The following is a 23,289-nucleotide window of genomic DNA, read 5'->3' as shown; positions in this document are numbered from 1 at the left end:
CATGAAGCCTTCTTGGACTCTCTATCTCCAACTTATCTCTCTCTCCTGGACTCCCTTAACACTGAGTCCGTGTGCTTCTAGAGCACTTGTCATGCTGGATCACATTACTTAGAGTCAGACTTTATTTGAGGAGCCAAGAAAAACAAGACATGGTACCTGTTCTTGAAACTTATAGTCTAACGGGGAGCAGGACAGGTAAGTTGATGGCCAACATATGGTCTTGAGAAATTGTCAGCAATGCAGTATGCTGAGTGCTGTGAGAATGCACTGGCAGGACCAGAGCATCATGGGAGGCTTCCTGGTGGAGGTGGCACCTAGATAGAATATTAAATGACAAGACAGGAGCCAGGTGATTCTGGGGAAGGCCGGGAGAGGAGGCACTCGGGCCCAAAAGAGCAGTATGTGCAAAAACACGGAGGTAAGAGAATTATAGAGTTATTCGGGGAACTGCACGTCATTCAGAAGGGTGGAGACAACGAGGCTGGAATTGTTGGCAGGAGCCAGCCACAGAGGACCATATGGGGCATACTAAGGACTTTGAACCTTATCTATGCCCTCAATTCAATTTGTAGTTAGAGAGCCCACTCTGGTTGCCATGTAGATAATGATTTTGAAGGGGGCAGGATGGTCAGTAAGCAGGCCAGGGCAACCCTGCAGAAACGATGGTGATGCGGACCAGGTTAGGTGATAGAAATGGAGTCGGGGGTAGAGGAAGGGAAGTCACAGGATTAGCTGCCACACTGGCAGGCTCAGCATCAGAGGCCACGCTCGAAGCTTGAGAAGCCTACAAAGCCTTGGCTCACAACTTGACCAAAGGAAATTCTAAGATGAGAATTTCCAAGATCAATTGAACAGGTGGGAGTAGAATTTCAATGACCAAGTTTCACTTGTCACTGGTTGCCTGGCTCTTTCCCACTAAAGAGAAGTTCAGAAATGTGGGCTTCGAGGACCAGCCTGAGACAGGCTGGAGGCTGCTCCTAAGTTAGGGGGTCAACTGCTAGGTCAGTTTCCTTTGGGCTTTGAAGGCTCAGTAAACGCCAGGGTAATGTCCAGTTCTTACCGGCAGGCGGCAGCACCACAATTCACAAAATGCAAAGCGAGAAACCGTTTCTGACGACTAAAAATAATCGCAAGCCCCAACCCAACCGAAAAGAGAGATTTTTTTTTTTGGCGATTAATTTATGCATTCTGAAGTGACTGATGTGGCCAGTTTGTAATCAGCACGTTTTGCTACAGTTACAACAGGTTTGCATACCAGGATGTGACTTTGACCTCACAACTTGACTCTTTACTCCAACCGTCTTTTTGCTGTTTAACATTAGCCACATGCATGCCAAATGCTGTTGCCTCTAGTGCGGTTTATTTTCTCTACATGGAATGATCTTGGGCAACTGTTCTCTTAAGTTTCTGAGTCTGTGTCTGTTGAAAAGAATTTTTATGGAAAAGACCACATAACAAATGTTGAAGGTTTCAATGGGGTTTTTGTTTTGTTTTGGTGGGTTTGTGTGTGTGTGTGTGTGTGTATTGTTGTTGTTGTTGTTTTTTAATAAGTCAACCAACATTGCTTCATTTCAAGACATTTGTTTTTATTTTTAAATGTTCTCTTCCAAATCTGGTCCGTACGCATATATTTTTGCATAGATATACTGAGTCTTTTTTAAAAGGAAGTGCATACTTTTTTTCCCCCTGTTGTCTTAGAAATTTATACTCCTTTGAGATCTCACCCACTTCCTTAGCTTCAAATATCACATCACACAGAAAAGCAGCCACATCTTTATCTCTAGTCAACTTCTGTTATTTATTTTCCATCCATCCATCCATTATTCCCTCCATACACTGTGCTGGAGCTGGGAATACAGATGTGAAAAGGGATGGTCCTGTTTCTCTGGGAGCTTGTAGAGCATTAGAAGGAAGGGAGGGTGAGGGAAGATTTTGAGCAAATAATGCTGCCATGAGATTGGAGGGACTGTGGGAATTGTGAGGAAGAAACCCTAAAACTGGCTTGAGGGCCTAAAAGGGGTGGGGTGGCTCCAACTGAGCAGAGGAAACTGCATGTGCCAAGATATGGACACTCAGAAGCTTATGGTACCTTCTGGAAACCTCCATGGTTTAGTTTGGGTGGAGCGTGTGTGTTAGCTGGAGACAGAGTGGGGCTGGCAGGCAGGAGCCAGATCCATAAAGGTCTTGCAAGGAACTTGAGATATTACTGTCTTGTGGATGATAAATATCTTAGTTCTCATTGATTTTCACTCTGCAGGCAGAGTGATAAAGTAGTTTGAAGATGAAAATCCGACCGTGGCCCACATCTGCTTCAACATCCTATAGGAAAAAGTGCCTAGTTTTTAGCAGCACTGAAAAGGCCTTGCATGAGCCTCTCCAAATGCTTTATCCACGTCCCACATTCTTCATCACCCCAGTGAGATGGCTTCCGTGAGTCCTCTCTTACTGTCTGGGCTTTGTACATGCCGTCCTCTCTCCTAAAACGCTCTTTTCCTCTCAGGCTAATCAGAGTCTCAAACCTTCTTCCTCAGCCTTCCCTGGCCTTCCCTGGGCTAGGTCAGGTCCCCGCTGTATGCTCCCAAAGGTGCTAAGGACTTTGGACTGCAAATGTCATACTCTTGATGGTATGTTCCCATTTAGGCTACAAGCTCTGTGACAGGTCATTCCGCTCTCTACAAAGTAGTTGCTCGGTTAACGTTGTGGGGAGAACGAATGAATGCATTGAGGTTTTCAACAGCATACTGGACATTTCCACCTGCATGTCTCCTAGAATGATGAACTCTCCATTTCCAAAACTGGACATCCTTATCTCCTTCCCTGCCCCTTCCCTGCACAACTCCGCCCCTACCCAGTTAGCTAGTCCCCTTGACTGGCAAAGTTCTCTGTTTTTCTCCCCACTCAAAACAAAGAAATGCAACTCTTCCCTCGCTTTCTTCTCCTCTCTGCTCAGCAGCTAAGTCCTACCCTTTCATTTCTCTCTCTCTCTTTTTTTTGGCCACCATTCTAGAATTACAAAGTAATTATAAAGTATCACAGTTGGAAAAATATGGATTTTTGAAACAAGACAGGCCTAAGTTCAAGTCTTGGGTCTATTACAATTGGGTTTCCTTGGGTAAGTTAAGAAGCCTAGCTTCTAAGCCTAGGCTGAGACTAAACTCAAAGCCTCAGTTTCTGAGTCTGTAAATGGGGATATTTTTATCCACCCTGTAGAAATGCTATGACTTTAGCATACTCCAGGTAGTAAATAGATAGTCCTCTTATTATCTTCACTACATATCAGACATGTCCAGCTCAAAAACCTTCAGAGGTTGGTAATCGCCTGACAATGAACCCTAAGCCATACATCTTGGCCTTGCCTCTTATTACTTCCCCCCACCCCAAATACTAAACTCTGGGCAATCTGAAATATTGGCTAATTCTGTCACTCTTTCCTGCCCGCTTTCAGGTTGCAGTTCAAACACCAAGCCCTCCCTGATTACCTGAGCACCAAGTAACTGGCTCCCTCCTCTGAAGTCTTATATATGGTTCAATGGGAATTAAGTAAGGCCAGCTGTTTTGCCTTGCAGACTAGGCAACTCTCCTCTGGATGACAAACTGCTGAAAGCAGAGGCTTTGGAGGGTTCATCTATTCCCTCCCATAGTGCCTTGCATGGAGTTGATGCTCAATAATCACTTGGTGAAAGAAAAATTCATTTTCCTTATTTCGATGGCTTGTTTTCTCTATAGAATCAGATGTTTTGTCATTCTCCTCTCAGCACTATTTTGTTGGCTTCCAGGGAGAACATTACCATTTGATACGTTCTGTTCTCTTTAATTGGAAAGAGCTTTTGGAACTGAAAAACATGAATTACTTCTTCAAGCCTCATCTGTCGCTACCCTACTTATCTCCCTGGTATAGGAATTACTTAGCATTGAACAGAACACGACTCTGTCACGCCTCCGTTCCTTGTACATGCGTGCTGTTCCCTTCGCCAGGAATGCATCTATCTCCACCTCTCTGTCTGGTGAACTCCTACTGGTCTTCAGCTCAGACATCATCATCATTCACCTTTTCAGGGAAGGCTATTCTGAGATGAGAGTAGCGGTCCTTCCTCGCATCTTTTTGGCTTACTCAGCATTCCCCCAAATAATTCTAACATTACATACGGCATTTTTTGTTTACTTTTAATCCCCTCTAGACCTTGAATTGCTTGAGGGCTAGGATTTCTGTTCATCGTTGTACCTTCTATACCTAGCACCTATACTCATACCTACGCTTAGCATATTTCAAGCACTTGATTAGATCAAGGAGCAAAGAATATATTCGCCTAACACTGCAGTTTGGACCGGATTCTCAAATATTTCAAAACCTGGTCCTCTATTTGGAGTGCTTCATGCTGGAGGGAGATTTCCGCACCCCACCACCACTCCCCGCCAACTGCCTCGGTTTGGTGGCAAGAAAAGGGAAGTGATTAGGGTGTGGTGAAGAGTCACCCCTTCAGGGCTGGGCTGTAATTTACCCGCCTCGGAACCGAAAGGGTTACAGCGACCCGGAGGCGGAGCCACGGCGGTGCCACCTGCTGCGGGGCGGTCTGGCGCAGGCGCCTAGGCTGCTAGATGGTGGCTACCTGCGCGACCCGGGCGGAGGAGGAGCGCTTGCGCTCTGCGCTTTTCCGCCGGGGGAAGTCTCGCGGGGGCGGGGCGGGGCGGGGCCGCGCGGAGAAGTTCTCGCGGGACCCCGACGAGGAGCGGAAGCCAGGCGGCTGTGCTGCTTCGGCGAGCGGGCGGCGGCGGCGACGGCGGTGTCGACGAAGATTGTAGCGGTGACGGCGACGGGCACAGGCGCTGCCCTAGGGGAGCAGCAGCGGGGTCGGTGGCCGCTCGCACCGCTGCGGAGGGGACGGCCGGGCGCGGAGCGGAGCAGCTGCGCCACGGTGAGTGCGGCCGGCGGCGGCGGTGCTGCTCCGGTGCCTCTTTCCCCCCCGCTCCGCAGCGGTAGTTGGCCCGCGGGGACCGGGCCGGAGCCTACCGAGGGCTGCCGGGGCTCGGGTTCGGAGTGGGGAGGCCTGTGGCGGGGGACGGAGTCCCCGGGGCTCCGGGCACCGCGTTTCCCCTTTTGGAGCGCTTCCTTCCTGGGGCACCGTCCTCCCCCGGCCCTTCGCTCGGCTCACAGCCCCGGACCCTGGGGCAGGGGGCCGGGGGCTCCTAGTTAAGTTCTACGCTTTCTTGGAGAGGGTTTGCGCAGAAGGGGCCCGGGAGAAGCCCGGGAGCCCTGGGTACTCATTCTGTGAGTCAGTCTGACTTGGCCCGGGAGGCGGGGGATTCGCAGCGGCTGCATATGTGGTGATTGATGCTCCTTCGACCTGCACGGCCACCACGTCACCATCTCCTGGTGTCTTTAGGCCGAATTTGGGGAGGGACCCCACCAACCCTATGAATACCATGAGTGAGAACCTTTTGCTCCTGGAGCCGGTTGAGATGCCTTTACGTCTGTCGCTTTTTTTTTTTTTTTTTTAATTTTTGAAACTATCCTCTGAAAAATTCTTGTAAAGAACAACAAGCAGCAGTTGGTTGAAATGTTCCGAGGAATGATTTCAATGCGAGAGGCTAGAAAAGCACTGGTACTTTTCATTTGCTCTTTTAAACATAAGCCGTAGGAGTTCTAGCTTGTTTAGGGAGTTATTATGAAAGTGCGATTTGCAGAGGAGCCGAAGGGCACTCGGGGTCTATCTTTTGGCTCTGTTGCCTCGGAAACGAGTCTAAAAGACACATGAAAGAAGTTAGCATAGTCTCTTTGGCTTTCCTGTCTCTTTTTCGCTTTGCGCTTCTCCAGTAGTTGTCTTTCCTTTCTCCATTTCACTGAGTACACTAAATGCTTACTCGTGTAATGCAAGTCATTTGCTTCCTCCCTGCCCCCGTTTTTTTTTTTTTTTTTTTCTTTCTAATCTACTTCCCCTTCCTCCTTTTTGTCCCCCTCTTGGGCATAATTTTTCGAGGTTTCTGACCTTTGGTGCAATTCGTATTCTCCCTCATTTAAAGAGTCCGTTTTCTCTCTGGGGAAGATACCCTCTTTCCTCCTTTATGGGTTCCTTCAGTCAGCCAGAAGAGTTGCCAGAGAACCTTGCCTAGACTTTTAAGTTCTCCCCCTGGGAACGGGGAGGCTCAAAGGATTGAATTCATCCGTAAGTAATCAATACCACCAGTAGGTCACAAGTGTAGCTGGCTTGTGTTATTTGTGTTTTAGTTGTTTTCATTTTAACATTGTACTGTGTGACTGCTTTCTTTTTTCTTTCTAGGTTTCCCATGTTAGTAAGGAAGATTGGGTCAATTTGGGGCTTGTATGACTTTTTTTTTTTTTTCTTTAACATTTATTTACTTTTGTGAGACAGAGAGCAGGGATGGGGCAGAGAGAGAGAGGGAGACACAGAAGCGGAAGAAGGCTCCAGACTCTGAGCTGTCAGCACAGAAGCCCTACTTGGGGGCTCGAACTCGTGAACCACGAGATCATGACCTGAGCTGAAGTCGGAGGCTTAACCGACTGAGCCACCCAGGGGCCCACTCATCATCTGACTTCTTTTTGGCTTTTAGTGGGAAGTGGTTAATGTTGAAAAACAAAAACCAGTCATAGACCTATATATTACAATAGAATTAAGATAACGTGAAATATTTAAGGGAATGGAATTTATTTAGACCGCCGATGAATTAAAACCTGGCCATTGTGATAGTATGAATTCTTTACCAGGGTTCTTTTAACTACTCATCTTTGTTATTGTTGTTGAGGGGTTGTTTGTTGGTTTTTGTTGGTTTTTTTTTGACAGAGAGGAATAACTTGTGTTCCATTGCTCCTTCCCTTGTTCAAAATTTTCTGAATTCCCAAGGTAAAAAGCGAAGTTAATTCTTATAATCGGCTTTTTCTGATACTAAGAGCAAGCATTTAAATGCTTGAGGGAGTTCACTTCGTTAGCAAGTGTATTCAGATCTGAGGGATTGCTAGGTTTTAAATACCGCTAGTTCATGGTACTTAGCGATTTTTCTGAGAAAAATCCTGTTATGTTGCCTGTTGGGCTGCAGCAGTTCTGATTGTTACCTAGACCAGAAGAGTAATAGATTTTGGAGAAATTAATACGGAGACTCACCGCGCTCTGCCGAGAGAAATTACTTAGTTACTTGCTTAACTCAGAAGAACTTTCCAGCACTACTGAATGGCTGTTGGGAGTCCTTGGTTTTATTTGTCAAAGTTGGCGTTTGAGCCGAGTGAACACGCATTATTTTCATTTTATGCAAAGACCTTGTAGTGCATTGTGTGGAATGCAAAGTTGAAAATCTGGTTAAGGCGCCCTTCTGGTACAACAGTGATGCTTCGAATTTAGCGTGCATGAGAATTACCGTGAGTCTTACTTTAAATCAGGCTCTGGGCCTAAGGCCCCTACCTTTTGCAGAACTCCAGAAGGCACCCCACAGTGAATCAGTCTCTGAATAGGGAGGTTTTGATGCTACGGGTCCAAGGACCAAGACTGTTGCTGCAGAATGCAGCTGTAAAATAATGAGGATGGAGTGGAATGCGGCTTTCAATTAGTCCATTTAAAATCACACCTTCTGTATATACAGAGTAAATATTTAAAAGCCAAACAGAGTAACTGATGAGAGATGTGATTAGTCTTTATATGCGTAAGTATGTGAGCATTGTTAGGACTGTGATGTGGAGCAATTTAATTTTAAACTTTGTACTTAATAGGGCTGTTAATTTACCTACGAGAATGCTCTGCTAAGTTTGTACGCAGATGGAAGATGGACGATGTAAGAATATAGTGGCCTGGTGATACTAGCCAGTTAACGCTTCTTAGCACTTTGCGCCGGAGACTCTGTGAAGGCCTTTACACATGGTATCTCTCTCTTTTTAAGATTTTTTAAAATTTCTTTTATTTTTTTAATATATTTTTTTTAATTTTTTAATCTTTATTTTTGAGAGAGCGACAGAGTGTGAGTAGGGGAGTAGCACAGAGAGACGGAGACACAGAATCCAAAGCAGGCTCCAGGCCCTGAGCTGTCAGCACAGAGCCCAACGTGGGGCTCAAACCCAGGAACTGTGAGATCATGACCTGAGCTGAAGTCGGGCACTCAACCGACTGAGCCACCCTGGTGCCCCATTTTTTTAAGATTTTTAATTTTTTTTTTTTTTTAAGAATTTTTTACACCCAATGTGGGGCTCAAACTCACAACCCTGAGATAAAAGAGTAGCACTCTCTAAGCTCTACTGACAGAACCAGCCAGGTGCCCCATGGGCTATTTCTTTTAATCATCAAAATGCCCTTAAAAGGTAGATGCTGTTAGCCCCATTTTCCAGCTTAGGGAAACTAGGAATTAGAGACTATAAGTTATTTCTCTAGTGTTCCCCATCTAGTCAAGTGGTAAAGCGACAGTTGAATCCAGGTTTGACTCCAGAACACCAGTAAGATTTTGGTGTTTGTTTTTTCCTTCTTTCTTTTTTTTAATGTTTATTTTATTTGGTTGGGGGGGAGAGCACGCCTGGACGTGCACACGGGGGAGGGGCAGAAAGAGAGGGGGACAGAGGATCCGAAGTGGGCTCTGTGCAGACAGCAGAGAGCTCCATGCAGGGCTCGAACTCAGGAATCCAGGCGTCCCGGTGTTGGGTTTTTTCTAACTATAAAAGTAGTGATGAAAATATAACTGAGGTATATGGTACAGAAAATGAAAATATTTTGTGACCTTGCTCCCGGAGATAACCATTGTTAACCCTTTGATTTTTTTTTTTTTCTCTTTAGCACATGCTGATAAATAATGTTTTGCTTTACAGAAATGGGGTAAACGAATCTTTCTTCATTTTTGTTTTTAACTTGATAATATCTTTTAGTATTTATATAGAAATATATTTCATAGACATTCTCATGGATATTGATCAGGTATATATGTATTTTGCACATGGTGTTTGTCACTGTTTCAGCGAAGATAAATGTAGGAAATGGAATTGCTTGTTCAAGGGTGTGTATTTTTAAATTGTCAGTAGATACTATAAAATTACTTTCCAAAAAGATTGAACTGATTAATTCCCTGCTCCTGTGCTCTGTGATGGTTTTATTATTACAATCCAATACCAAGCACATTGTCAGGCATATAGTAGCAGCTCAAATTGTTAAGGGGATGAACATTGAATAAAGAGCCTGGGAGTCTGTTCAACCAGAGAATTGCAGAGGCTAAATATTATAAACCTTTAAAAAATTGGGCAACTAGTAGGTGAAAGAAATCTCATTGTTGTAATTTGCAGTTTCTAACTAGTGAAGTTGAACATCTTCTCTGTTTTAAGTAGAATCACATTTTAACTTATTTTGAATGACTTAATGTCGGGCCCTGTCCAAAGCACTTCACGTATATTATCTATATTACCTAATTTAATGGTGAATGAATCTTATGAAGTAGGTGATACTATCCCCATTTTACAAATGAGAAATGGGGCTTGTTTAAAAGGCTTACCCCCCAGCAAAAAAAAGGGGGGGGGGGCTTGCCCAAAATTATAGCTGGTAAGCACCAAGGTCATTAGTTCAACCCAGATCAACCTGCTTTTAGAGACCATGGGGCCTTAACACTAAGTGGTATTGCCCAGTGAGTGTTGTGTATTTTTATTTTCTGTAAATTTGGGGAAGAAGAGTTAAATGGAAGGAGAACAAATCCTACAGATACCTTTAGGAGACTGCATTTTAGGATTCAGTGCACATTGCTTGAAATGAACGATTCAAGTTGCACTTGCTTTAGAATTTGCTGTGTGTGATGGACTGAAGGAAGGGTGTATGCTGAAACAGTTTGAAGTATTCTCATTAGGGTTCAGTGTACTCTCCACCCATCTTCTCTGTTGAAATCATTATACATTGTGTCCACTTTCAGCTTTCTTCCTTTTAGTCATTAGTGTTGTGTATAAGATAGTTTTGTTTTTAATGAAACACACCCCGTTGAATAGCCTGAGTGCTCTTTTCTGTGGCTGGCCTGATAAGCTGACCCCTCCAGGTCTTCTCCATGAGCTGCTAATTTTTATTTGGCACAGCCACAGAAGTATTGATTGTGCCTGGTTTTCATTTGTCTCAAACTGTATCTCACAAAGCAGTAGTTACTTGAAATATGATTTTCAAGAGTGTTAGTCTGTTTATGCTTTCTCTAGGAAACCTGTGGTAGATGAGTTAGGTAACAGGAAAACCAGTGTTGAAAACTGTCTTGGTTTTTATGCTGCTGCTGTTCGGTTGGTTACACTGCAGTTGTCTGAAATCCCGAATGAAATAGAAGTTTGCGCCCTGTTGCAACATAGCACCTTGACAATGACAATGCTTTGAGTTTCTGTCCGATTTTTCTGATTTCTTTTTCAAAAATGCAGCTCCTTATTTTTGTTAGATCTGCTCAGTTATTCTTAGGTTTCCCATCACTGATACATGGTTCCAACAGTCAGCCCTGGAGACCAATTAAAATAAATGCTCAGTAGAAAACATTGACAGGCACATAACAGAGATTTTGAAGCCTTTGCAAAAAAATAAAAATGGGTACACATATTGGAGAGTAGTCAAAGAAGGAAAAGCAGTTGTTAATGCCGGGAAAAAGTAAAGGATTATACTAGAAAGGAAGGTTGGTTGTAATATATTTAAATCAGCAGTGAAGAATATTTTGCAGTGTGAAACTGCTTAAACTGGAATATGTGGTATTACTGGGATGGGGCAAGGGGAAACTGTCGGGGGTGAACATCTTGCAAGCAATAGGTCATGGCTGGAATAAATTTAAAAACAACAGAAGCATATTATTTAGAAATACTGTAGGTGCAAAAAGAAAGCTAAAAACAGAATTGAGGGTGATTGCTTGTAGGTGTTGGGGTGGGGAACTGCCCTTTTTTTTTTAATAAGCCTTTCAAAATCTGTGACTTTCAAAATTATATACCTGGGTTAGTTTGATTAAAAAAAGCAACTACAGAGAGAATAAATAAAGGGGGTTTAAGGACACACAAAAATAAATACTTTGAGCCCTGGCTGGCTCAGTTAGTAGATCATGTGACTCTTGATCGTGGGGTCATGAGTTCAAGCCCCATGTTGGGTGTCGAGATTACCTAAGAAAATTTTAAATAAATAAATACTGATACTAATTGTATTTTTTTTTTTTTTATATTTGCTAGAGCTCTCTCTTTACTTTCCTCTCTTAGAGCCAGCCCCACATGGGATATCATGGCCTGATAGAATAAACATTGGTTTGGTTGATTAGTTTACCTGCAGTAGAATGTTTGGCTTTCAGAATTTGACTAAAGGACTTTTTATTACTAGGTGATTTCTGTCCTCTTTGGTAATGCTCATTTTCTTCTAATCTTAATATTCCCAGCTGATTTACTGCTTAGTCCTTTTGCAGCTATGCCTGATTAATGCCCCAATTGTTAACTTTAGAACAAAGGATGATAATCACCCATGCCCCTCAGATGAGCTCTCTGCTAGGTGGTAATTATCCGAGAACGGTGTCACTATAAATAATCTGTCCCCATTCTGCCGATGTCCCGTGTTGTTTTCTGCTTTTATTTAGCCTGTATGACAACAGTAACTGAAGACAGAAATGGGGCTTTATTTTCCTTTAGTTACGCAAAAGGTCTAGGTTGTGGCCGTATTGGTGCCTGGAGATTTTTTTTTTTTTTTTTTTTTTTTACAACAGTGATTGTACTGCCCACAGTTCACCATCACCTAGTACACTACCTAAGGGTTATTACAGAATCTTTACCTGCAAAAATGCAACTTGGTTCATCTTAGTATTCCTTTGGTGCTGAGAGAAGCAGCTGTTCCCAGGTTGACTGAGAGATTTGTTAGACTTCCTGGCACCATCTCCCTGCACTTTCTCCCCCCCCCCCCCCATAAGACATCTGGCAGCTCAGATTCGGAGAAGGGGATTCCTTTCAAGTGTAGTTAGGATTTAAGCTTTGCTCCTTACGGTAGTGAGAAGTGATGCAGAAGCTTCTTCTGGAATTGCTGAACTTTGGACCTCTATTTCAAGGGCTCTTTGGAGTCCAAAGTCTTGGGGGTCTTCAGGGGAGAAGGAGCCTTAGGCAAGAGCAGGTCTTCAACAAAAGGCTCTGACGCTGGATCTCCTCTATTTCTGGTTAACTGAGCTTGCCGATCAGTCTGGAAGCGATAGAGGGAGAGCTGCCTTGCTCAGAACAGCAAATTGAATTTTAAAAAGTAGTTCCTAGGTTCACTTTGACCTGCTTTCCTAGGAGCAGACCGAGGTTAGTTTCCGAGAACAGTTAAATAAAGCAGCTGAAGACCAAAGCCACAATTGCTTGCTTTTGACTGGATAGGGGACCGAACATTTTCAGAAGACCAGAAAGGTCGGCAGGGAGAAAGGAAGGAGATAGGCCTGTGTAACCGGGAAAGGCTGGGTGCCGTCCGCAGGGCGAGGCCTTTCTTTGGGTGGACTGCACTTCGGGCCGGAGGAGCAGAGAGCGCAAGGGGCGAGGGAGGAGAGGCGGAGACCGAGAGGGTCTTCAGCCGGCTCCTCCTGAACACCGCGCACACCCAGCGGGAAGGAAGAGGAAGTGTGTGCGGGAATAGCTCGAGCGCCTGCCGCCATTGGCCGGCGGGCCTGTCAGTCGCCTGGGGGCCGAGCCTGCGAAGAGGAAGGAGGCGATCGGGGCTCCTGCCTGCGAGGGAGGGAGGCGGGCCGAGCCAGGGGGCGTGGGGGCTGGGGCGGCAGGCAGATTGGCAGGGCGGGGCCGCCTTCGGTGCTGGCCACTTCTCTCAACCATCCCTCTTGTGATTCAGGGCGGCATTGTGTGTCCCGGAGTGCACGAGCCGGTCCCGAGAGAGCGGCGAGGCCGAGCCCAGGGCGCTGGGTGGCTTCAGCAGGGAAGACTCCCTTCCCCCGGCTTCAGGCTGCTGAGCACTGAGCGGCGCCCAGAATGGAAGCCATCGCCAAATATGACTTCAAAGCTACTGCTGACGACGAGCTGAGCTTCAAAAGGGGGGACATCCTCAAGGTAAGTGTGATGCCACGCAGATGCCGAGATGGCCTCCCCTTGTACTCCCCTACCTTCGTTTACCCTGATAACACACAAAGAAGCCGAGCTCCTCCTTTCTCAGTGCCCGCTTTGACCATTTACCATCGGGCGCTCTGGATAGCTGAGATAGATGCTGAGTGGAATATTAAATATGACTTAAGACGGTTGGTGTGATGTATGGTCTTTAACTGCCTTTGTGTGAATGCCTCCAGTATCTCTGTTTGCTTGTCGTTTGCACGTAAAGTCAGAGCAGCGTGATTGTGACAAGGAAGTATGGAGTAGACTGATACATTTTGCAGTTTTATTAAGTATTAGGGGATTTTTTTTTTTTTAAAGACTTGAAGTATTTATGTAAAAGCACTCAGTCTTGTCTTACACAGTCAAGGTTTTGCATTCTGGAACATGATGCTAGTTGGTTAGAAATTAATTTCCTCTAGTTTTGAGAGGCGGTTAGAAGTATATGCCAAAACTCATTAAAGAACCTCAGTGTATTTTTATTCTTTGTGAGAAAACTAGTGGAGTTCTAAATCCTGAAGTTTGTTGCGTTGTTGTACAAGTCACAGGGCGATTTTCTCAAAAGAAACTTGAGCAATTACCCTGTATTAAACTCTAATTGCACAAAAGAAACCTGCTGACAGTTTAAAAATCAGCTTCTTTACAGTTTGCAGCTCATTCTGAGCCCAAACTACTTACACGAGGATTCACTTTCCACCTGGCACATGGTAATTATGTTGTTTACCCAATTGACGGCAGCAGCTTGCCCTTTTGGGTATGTAATTTATTTTTACAAGGGTGGGTGTTATCGAATAATGTGTCAGCTCTGCATGAGGAGAACCTGAAGTTGAGTGTTTGCATGTTCACTGCGTCTCAACTTTCGACATTTTTTTCCTCTGAGCCTAGTCTGATGGTTGGGGGTTTGCCACCCATTTGTTTACTACCCCTGAATGAAAATTATGAGAATTTTACAAAGAGGAACAAGATGGAAATGTAGAGATAGCCCCTACAAAAGGACGGGTTTTTTTGGTTTTTGTTTTTCTTTTGAGTCCTTCAGACCTGTGGGTAGCTACTATTTTGCTCTCTTTGCCGGAGGCATAGAGTTCAACTCTGAAGTTACTTGCTCAGTAGTTTCTTGATGTTAGGTTGTATTTCATAGAAGGCAATATTGAAGAGCCCTTGAAAGAGAAGGAAAGTGTGTTCTTTTCAGAACTGTTTTTTGTGATGCCCAGCTTTCCCAGGGTATTCTCCAAGTCAGCAGACAGAACCAGCTATAGGTTTTAGGGTAATATATGTGTTCTGTTTTCTTAACTAGAAGTCAGAGCAAGGGACGAGACATAACTTGAACTATTAAGTTACTCTTTCATTGGTGTACAGAGGAGTAATTTGATGTGTTCATAGGTGATTACTGTTTTCAACAGATAACCAGCATGTGGTATCATCAGAAGATTGGCTACTCGAATATTGTACTCCTGAAACCAGTATAACAGTGAACATTAACTATAGTGGAATTTAAACAGTTGGCTGTTCAACTACCCGTATCTGTTGCTTGTACGAAACCCTGTGGGGCCTTCCCTGCCCCCCCCCCCCCAATACAAACTTAGATTTCTCCATTAAGCTTACCCAAGAAACAAACCTAGAAGCCTGGTAGTTCCTATTTTCCTCTACGTTTACCCTGTTACATATTTAGCACTAAAGCAACAAAACTAAGGATTTGAGGTCTATTTTTAAGAGTTTTTAGGCAAGAGCTTTTCCCTGAGTGTTAACACTGAAGTTTATCCTAGACCTAGACCATGAGGATCTTGTAAGTTCTCCAGCTTCAGTTGGTAAGTTCATGAACAAGTGTGAAACCCTTCTCTCCCATCCTATAATTAGAGAAGAGGGTACTGTTTAACATTCCCCCAGAAATTGTTCTGTTGGGAGAGAAAGTGAGTCACAGTGCTCACATTTACTTTCAGATTTTCTTTGGGAAGAGAAAAATACATATATTTGCTTCTTTCCAATTTGGTAGATAACTGGCACATGAAGTCATAATGTCATTATTACCCTTGAATGGTGACCGTTAGCTGTTTGTTAGTAATCTTGTGGCTTTACTCCAAAAAGAAAAAAAAAAAGTGCTAATACAGTAGTTGCCCTTTGTCTCATGATTCTGTGGAACAGCTGAGTGAAGAGGAGGGACATTGCTTTGTCTTAAGAACTGTTATTTTAAAAAGCAGTGTTTTCTCCATTTGATTATTCGGGGAATAACTGGTTTCATTTGAGTGGCTTTGATTTGATTTGATAGCTCTTAAGGATGTTAGTTGTGAGCCAAAGCATGTGTATAAGTGGCTGGAATAGCATTGACCAGTTTGACATGATTGAAATAGGGCTATATTTGCCCTCTTTTGCTAAGGGAGGGTGTGTGTACATATGGGCATCGAATACATTTTATTTGAAGATAATGCCCTAGAAAAGGGCTTAGCCCTTTTCCTCCGAGTAGAGTTCAGAAAGATTACATCCTCTCACTGTCTTGGAGCACCTGGTTAACTTTGGTTAAGGTGTACCCCATCCTCCAGCAGACCACTTCTTTACTTTCTTTCTACATGTTGACTCGTGCTGCTCTGAGAAAAGAGACAAAAATGAAAACATTTCACTGGAAACCTAAAATAGAACTGAATGCTTCGATATATCTCCTTTGTTACTGTCCCTTGTCTGTGTGTGTGTGTGTGGTTTTTTTTTTTTTTTTTTTTTTGGAGGGGAGGAGAAGAAGGGCACTGGGGCATAGAAATGGAAGGAATTGGTCTGTTGCAATTTTCAGCCTTGCGTGGCTGAAATGAACCTAAATTTCCCTGCCGTTGTAGTGCAGGCTTCAGATAGTCCCAGGGGTTCTCCACCAGACAAGGCCCCTGAATCCTCTCCCCTATAGCGCATAACACATCTGAGCTTACCTCCGAGGTAGATCTGTCATTTAGGGGCTTATGTGCCTGTGCTTCAGGCAATGCTGCGTACGAATTAAGAGACCATTTTGAGCTCTCAAACCTGTGCTCATTCCTTTCTAGAGTTGGTGGCTTTTCTTTGCTGTCAAGACAGACCTTTGATTCTAGAAAAGAACCAGCAGTGGGTCGTCTAGGTGTCTTCTACTCATTTGGCACTAACTACCTTTATCAGTTTTCAGGACTGCTTTAGAAATTGGTCTTGAGGGGTGCCTGGCTGGCTCAGTGCACATGACTCTTGATCTCTGGGATGTGAGTTCAAGCCCAGCACTGAGTGTAGAGATTACTTAAAAATAAAAATCTTAAAGAAAGAAAGAAATAGGTCTTGGCTTCACACTCGGCTCTTGGAAGCGTTCTATCTTGGTGCAGATGACCGTTTTAATGTCACGTTTACTGAGCATCTTCTTTAGCCACACCCTGGGATAAGTTGCTTTGAAAGTTGGGGAAGAAATACAGGTTATACTTTCTCCCTTCAGGACCTCTGAAATCAAATATGAGAAGTGAAATTAATATGTGAAACAGGATATGGCAGTATACAAAATTAGAGGATTTTTAGAACAGGTGAGGACCTTTTAAAAGGTCTTAATTTAGATTTTATTTTTTAGATGAGGAAGTGGTCCACAGAGGTTAAATGATCCAAGATCACAACTCTTAGTAAGTACTTAGTAAGGAACTGGGTTTTTTTGTTTTTTAATTTTTTAAAATGCTTCTTTAGTTTTGAGAGAGACAGAGCATGGGGGGGGGGGGGGGCAGACACAGAATCTGAAGCAGGCTCCAAGCTCTGAGCTGTCAGCACAGAGCCCGATGTGGGGCTCGAACTCACACTCTGTGAGATCATGACCTGAGCTGAAATCAAGAGTCAGACTCCACCGACTGAACCATCCAGGAGTCCCAGTAAGGAACTGGTATTTATTTAATGGAATGCCGAGTTGTGTCACACACTGTGACTGCTAGAGTAATGATGTAGGAAGGGCAGAGATTGGTAAGAGCTGAAGTCTGAGAATGATGGGTGGAGGGTGTGTGACTTAAACCCGACCTCGTGAGATGGTGAGGGGGAGTGGGTGCTTGTGTTTGAGATAGGAATGCTAGAATGGGGTTGAAGACTGTGCCATAGTAGAAAAGAAGGTAGAATTGGAGCAAGATAAGAAAAAAAGAGTAAGAATTTGATCTTTAAGCCTTTAAAGGCTTTTAGCTGATGAGGGAAGTGTTCTGTGATAGGAGGGAAGCCTGGAGCCCCAGCCTGGAAGGTTGCAGTTAGCCGCCTGGGAGGCAAGTGCCTGCATAGGTGTCAGAGGCTAGGAACGAAGGTCGGGGTGGATGGCGTTGAGAGATGCTGGGGGAAAAATAATGGAATTTCTGCTGGGGACATTTGGAATAAATCCGTGTAGCTGAGAGAAGAATGCCCACTGAGCCTGTTCCTGAGAAGTCAGGAATCTGAACTGGGGTTGAATTGGTAATAGTTTTCACAGCCGCTAGTACTCCTGAATTTGGGTACAGGAGTCTCATTTCAGGTATTTGAATGATTAAACACAGGATGGGATTTAAAGTACTTAATAAGGAACTGTTTCAGATTCCTAGTATCAGTCTGCTTGGTGGAAGCATTTCTCTGCCTGTTGATAAGAATTCTTACTGATCTTGTTGACTAAAACCAGAATTTTGCATTTAATTTTTATGTATGAGGATGATTTGAATTCTCTTAGAACAAATGATTTGTTTGCCTTTGACTGTACGCATTTTTCCCCCCCCGTGATCTGAATGGACTGTTTCCACGTAGGTGCTAAGAATGAGATTTCGGTTCCCATACAGGGCTCCTTCTGGGGCCTGGCTGAAGACCAGTCATCCCTGTTTAGAGGAAGAAATGAGTAAGGAAATACAGTGTTCCTTCGGGGGTCTTTCGGTTTGAATAGCTACCATTTATGGAGCATTTACTATGCCCCAAAGTCGTACATTATTTCTAGTTTGGGTACTAAAAGGTTGGCCCTCGTTAGCCTCATCTTACACCTGCAGAAACAGGCTCACAAGTGAAGTAACTTGCTCAGGTTCACACAGTGCAGTAAGTTACAAAGCTGGGGCTTGGTCTCAGGTCTGGCTGCGATGCTCCCTCCGACAGCACGTTACTGCTCCTTTTAACTGTCAGGTGTGAGTAGCCCAGAAATGTGAGGCATCAGCAGACCTGCTTTGCTCACCTGCCAGGCCTGGACAGCTGGCTTGTGGCACTCTTCTACTGAGTGACTTATTGGACATCCTGTCTAAAGTAAATTGACTTCAATAGTGAAAGAAGTGGAGAAAATGAGGTCATTTTGCCTGTCAGATTAGCAAAGATGATAAAAATTGACCCCACCTTGTGTTGGCCAGCATGTGGAGAAACGGGCTCTGTCACCTTCTGCCAGCGGAGGTTTGTACCAATAATGCAGTTTTTCTTAAAAAAAATTTTTATAATGTTTATTTCTTTTGAGAAAGACAGAGAGACAGGGCCAGAGCACAAGCACGGGAGGGGCAGAGAGAGAGAGAGAGGGAGACACAGAATGGGAAGCAGGCTCCAGGCTCTGAGCTGACAGCAGCAAGCCCGATGTAGGGCTTGAACTCATGAGGCATGAGATCATGACCTGAGCTGAAGTTGGACTCTCAACCGACTGAGCCACCCGGGTGCCCCAACAATACAATTTTTCTGAATGGTGTCTTGGTGACACGTATCAGAACATGAAACGACCTAGCAATTCTACTTTTAAAAATTTATTCTAAGAAAATTCTCAAACAAGTTTTTGTAAATGTAGACATAGGATATTTACTTCAATTAATATACGTACCACCTGGAAAATAAGTTTTTGCAGTTAAATTATGAAACATGATGCATTTCAGACATGTTAAAATGTGTAAAAAGAGGCATCTTTAAATTGATGGAATTAACCATATTACAAAAAAAAAAAAAAAAAACAAACACCAAAACCCCAAACCTAAGTAGCCCATCAGGATGCTACGTAAGCAGGTTATCGTGCCGTGAGCTGGAATGCTATGAAGGTGTTAATGTTGGTGTAAATCTATGTCAACACAGAATGTCTACACTTGGCACAGAGAAGTGTTTAAGTGGATCTTTTTTTAAAAAGTAGTAACGTATCTAGTCCATTGAGTGCTCAGGATGTCCTTGCAGGAAGCTAAGTATTTTACTTCCATTCCCTTTTAGTCCTCCAAAGAATCTTAACAAAGATGCTGTTATTCCCATTTTACTGATGAGGGCTGTGAGGGTTAGGTTAAGTAAGTGGCCCGAGTTCACCAGTTAGCATTCAGATTCTGACCGGTTTGAATCCAGATTCTGTGTTCTTAACTGCCACCGTGTAGGGCCTTTTCATTCCCAAATGAGGTCAAACTGGAGAGGGAGCTCCCATTAGGGGTATTTCTGTTTGCTTGCTAAATACGTGGACTTTCTGAATGGTCCTCTAAAAGGTACAGTGGTAGCCTCCAAGGGGCTTGATTTCAGGTGATTTTTGTTCCTTCCTCTTTTGTACTCTTTTGTCTTACTTTAACCAATTTATAGTTTTATGAAAACAGTAAAGTTACGGGTCACCTGGGTGGCTCTGGCCCTTAAGCATCCAACTTCGGCTCAGGTCATGATCTCAAGGTTCGAGTATTCTGGCCCCATGTTGGCCTCTGTGCTGACAGCTCAGAGCCTGGAGCCTGCTTCGGATTCTGCGCCTCTGTCTCTCTCTGCCCCTCCCCTGCTCACACTCTGTCTCTTTCTGTCTCTCAAAAATGGATAAATATTTTTAAAAAATTAAAAAAGTTATATTGAAATAGTAGTTACCATTTTGTATCCATTTTATTTGATGAATATTCCGGGAAGTTAAAGTGCTCTGGTCAGCGTGTTTTGTTTGTTTTGTTCTGTTTTAATGTTTGTTTATTTTTGAGAGAGACAGAATGCGAGCAGGAGAGGGGTAGAGAGAGGGAGACACAGAAACCGAAGCAGGCTCCAGGCTCTGAGCTGTAGGCACAGAGCCTGACACGGGGCTCGAACCCACGAACCGTGAGATCATGACCTGAGCCGAGGTCGGACATTTAACCGACTGAGCCACCCAGGTGCCCCCAAGATTTATTTGTTTTTTAATGTTTATTTATTTATTTTGTTTTTGAGAGAGCTAGCTCGCGTTTGTGCGAGCAGGGGAGGGGCAGAGGGAGAGAGCGGGAAACCCAAGGAGGCTTTGCATTGTCAGTGCAGAGCCAGACTTGGGGCTCGTTCTCACCAATTATGAGATCGTGACCAGAGGTCTAGATTTGGACTCTTAACCAACTGAGCCACCAGGTGCCCCAGTTGGTTTTTTTTTTAATAGCTGAGACTTAACCTGCTTTTAAATCTTTAGGCTGAAATTCACTGTGTGTCAGTGTCCTAAAACTTAGAGACATTTTTTTTTTCTATTATTTTTTTTTATTAAAAAAAATTTTTTTTTTTTTTTTACGTTTATTTTTGAGACAGAGAGAGACAGAGCATGAACGGGGGAGGGGCAGACAGAGAGGGAGACACAGAATCGGAAGCAGGCTCCAGGCTCTGAGCTGTCCGCACAGAACCCGACGCGGGGCTCGAACTCACGGACCGCGAGATCATGACCTGAGCCGAAGTCGGCCGCTTAAACCGACTGAGCCACCCAGGCGCCCCAAGTTTTACTGATTATTTGTAATGGTTTGATATTATTAAGTACTTTTAAAGTTAATGATCATAATAGACTTAACTATTTCCCTATTGCTGATATTTACCTTGTTTCTGATGATAATTTTGTTCATAATTTCAAAGGAGTTTCTTGGTGTGTATGATCTACTTCCCAAAAGGGCTGAACAGATTACCTGCTTGACTTTGGTTAAATGACAATGGCCCATACTGCATAGCCAGAATACATAATAATAGCACAGCTAATGTCTGCTTCATGCTTCAGTCTCCTTTAACACAGAACATTATTTCAGTTTGACAGTGGAACCAGATGCGTGAAGCAAGGGAACCTCCACTCAGCATCTAAGATACTTGACAACAGCACATAGATTTTCTGAGGCACATTTTATTTTGTGCTATTCCTTCTGCTGATAATTTGCTTTTATTTATTTTTAAGTTTGTTTTGAGAGAGGGAGGGAGAGAGAGAGAGAGAGAGAGCGAGCGTGCCGTGTGTGGGGGGGATGGGCAGATAGAGAGAGGGAGAGAAGGAGAGAATCCCAAGCCAGCTCTGCTCTGTCAGTCCTGGAGCCCAGGGCAGGACTTGAACTCCTAAACTGTGAGATCATGACCTGAGCCAGAATCGAGTCGTACACTTAACCGACTGAGCTACCCAGGTGCCCCTAATCTGCTTTTATAGCTGTGTCAGGTTAATAAGTAATTTTGATAGCTGAGAAGTTTGGTATGTATTCATAGATGTAGTTTTATTTTATTTTATTTTATCTTATTTTATTTTATTTTACTTTTAAGTTTGTTTATTTACTTAAGTAATGGCTACACCCAACATGGGACTCAAACTCACAACGCTGAGATCAAGAATTGTGGGCTCTTTTGACTGAGCCAGCCAGGCGTCTCTTGTAGGTGTAGTTTTAATTCCGTTTTACTTCTTTGCCTAAATGAAACCCTTCTAGAGGAAATCATCCATGGTAACTTATGTTTAGAAAAACAAACCAGGTTTTGTTAGTTGATGCTGCAAATGTTGAGCTCTTTAGAGCCAGGACCTTCTGCTGAGAGCTTTTAACAAAAAGGTAGAATGACTTGCTGAAGCATCCTCACCTTACATGTACTGCAGTATGAAGAAAAAAAAACTGTTGGTAATGGTTTTCTCTGGATATTTGAGATTATGGTGAATTTTCACTTTCTGTAGCATGTATTTCTAAAATTGATGTTTTTGTAAACATTTGTTTCATAACCAGAAAAGCAGTAAAAAACAAAAACACCACAATAATTTTTCAGATGTCAGTTTACAAATCAACAAACATTGGGAGGCCCGTTTTGCTTTCTTTTTTTTTTTAAATTATTATTTATTTTTTTTTTTTAACGTTTTATTTATTTTTGAGACAGAGAGAGACAGAGCATGAACGGGGGAGGGGCAGAGAGAGAGGGAGACACAGAATCGGAAGCAGGCTCCAGGCTCTGAGCCATCAGCCCAGAGCCCGACGTGGGGCTCGAACTCACGGACCGCGAGATCATGACCTGAGCTGAAGTCGGACGCTTAACCGACTGAGCCACCCAGGCGCCCCTCGTTTTGCTTTCTTAACAAGAAGGAAAAAACACTGTACAGCCTCGTGGAGCAAATTTGTTTTATGTTTTTTGTTCTATGTTTTTTGTTTTACTCCTCTTGGTTTGGAAGCCCAAGCATCCTCCACATCATCTAGGACTATTGCACAGGCTTTGTGTAGAATGTGTGGCCGTGAACTAGAAGCATGCTCAGCCCTTTTCCTTATGAGTAGTTTGGCCCTGAAACTGGTCTTGCCACCCAGATCTAGTTATTTCCCACTCATCTTTTCCCGACAAGTGATATGAAAGTAATGTTATGTGCTTTCCTACATATTTAATGTTCACTTAAATCAGTTTTCAAACTGGATTAAAATTACTAATGCAGCCAAATTGCACTTCTCAGAGGTTTAATTATTCATTTCTCCTTTTGTCCATATTTAGGTCTAGTCAAACTGACATTTTGTTATTTATCAACTTTAATAGAATGTGTAGCTTAGAAAAGTAAAATTAAGACAAAAAGGTTTGAAGTTATTAATGGTTTCTAGTTAATCTATTATGCATTAAAAATCAGGTGTCTTCATTTTATTCTTTTTTTAAATATTTCTTACTGTTTTATTTATTCTTGAGAGAGAGAGACAGCATGAGCGAGGAAGGGGCAGAGTGAGAAGGGGACACAGAATCCGAAGCAGACTCCAGGCTCTGAGCTATCAGCACAGAGCCCGACGTGGGGCTCGAACCCACGAGCCATGAGATCATGACCTGAGCCGAAGTCAGACACTCAACCGACTGAGCCACCCAGATGCCCCTCATTTTATTCTTTTTAAACACTTATTAGAATTATTTAATAGAAAACTGTAAAAGAGAGTTGGGCCATACTCCTGTCACCCAGATAACTGTGTTTTGAAATTAAATAAATAAATGTTGCATTTATTGTTAGAAAATGTAAAAAAGGAAACTCATTGGTCAGGTTTTCTGCCACCTTTCAGGGAAAAAAAATTAATGAATATAGCCACAGTTACTTTTTTAATGCTTTCCCGATACAGTGAGAAACACTTTGAAACCATGCTCAAAATTTTAATAATGAAAATAAGCAGGTACTTCACCTTACAGAAGCAAGGACAGGGTTTCTGTTG

At 43.4% G+C, this 23,289-nt stretch overlaps 1 protein-coding gene across 1 annotated transcript in view; it reads left to right on the top strand.

Moving 5' to 3' along the window:
- Window positions 1–4,716: 4,716 nt before the first annotated feature.
- GRB2 (growth factor receptor bound protein 2) overlaps window positions 4,717–23,289 on the top strand; it is a 73,898-nt gene continuing 55,325 nt past the window's right edge. Inside the window, exons 1-2 of the mRNA XM_042966898.1 lie at window positions 4,717–4,913; window positions 12,765–12,979. Coding sequence (XP_042822832.1) covers window positions 12,902–12,979 — 78 coding nt within the window. The 5' untranslated portion in view covers window positions 4,717–4,913; window positions 12,765–12,901. The remainder of the gene's footprint in view (window positions 4,914–12,764; window positions 12,980–23,289) is intronic.

Source organism: Panthera tigris, chromosome E1 (assembly GCF_018350195.1).
Source record: "Panthera tigris isolate Pti1 chromosome E1, P.tigris_Pti1_mat1.1, whole genome shotgun sequence".
Classification (NCBI taxonomy): Eukaryota; Metazoa; Chordata; class Mammalia; order Carnivora; family Felidae; genus Panthera; species Panthera tigris.
The sequence above is the reverse complement of the archived record's forward strand: the minus strand, read 5'-3'. Positions and strand labels throughout refer to the sequence as shown.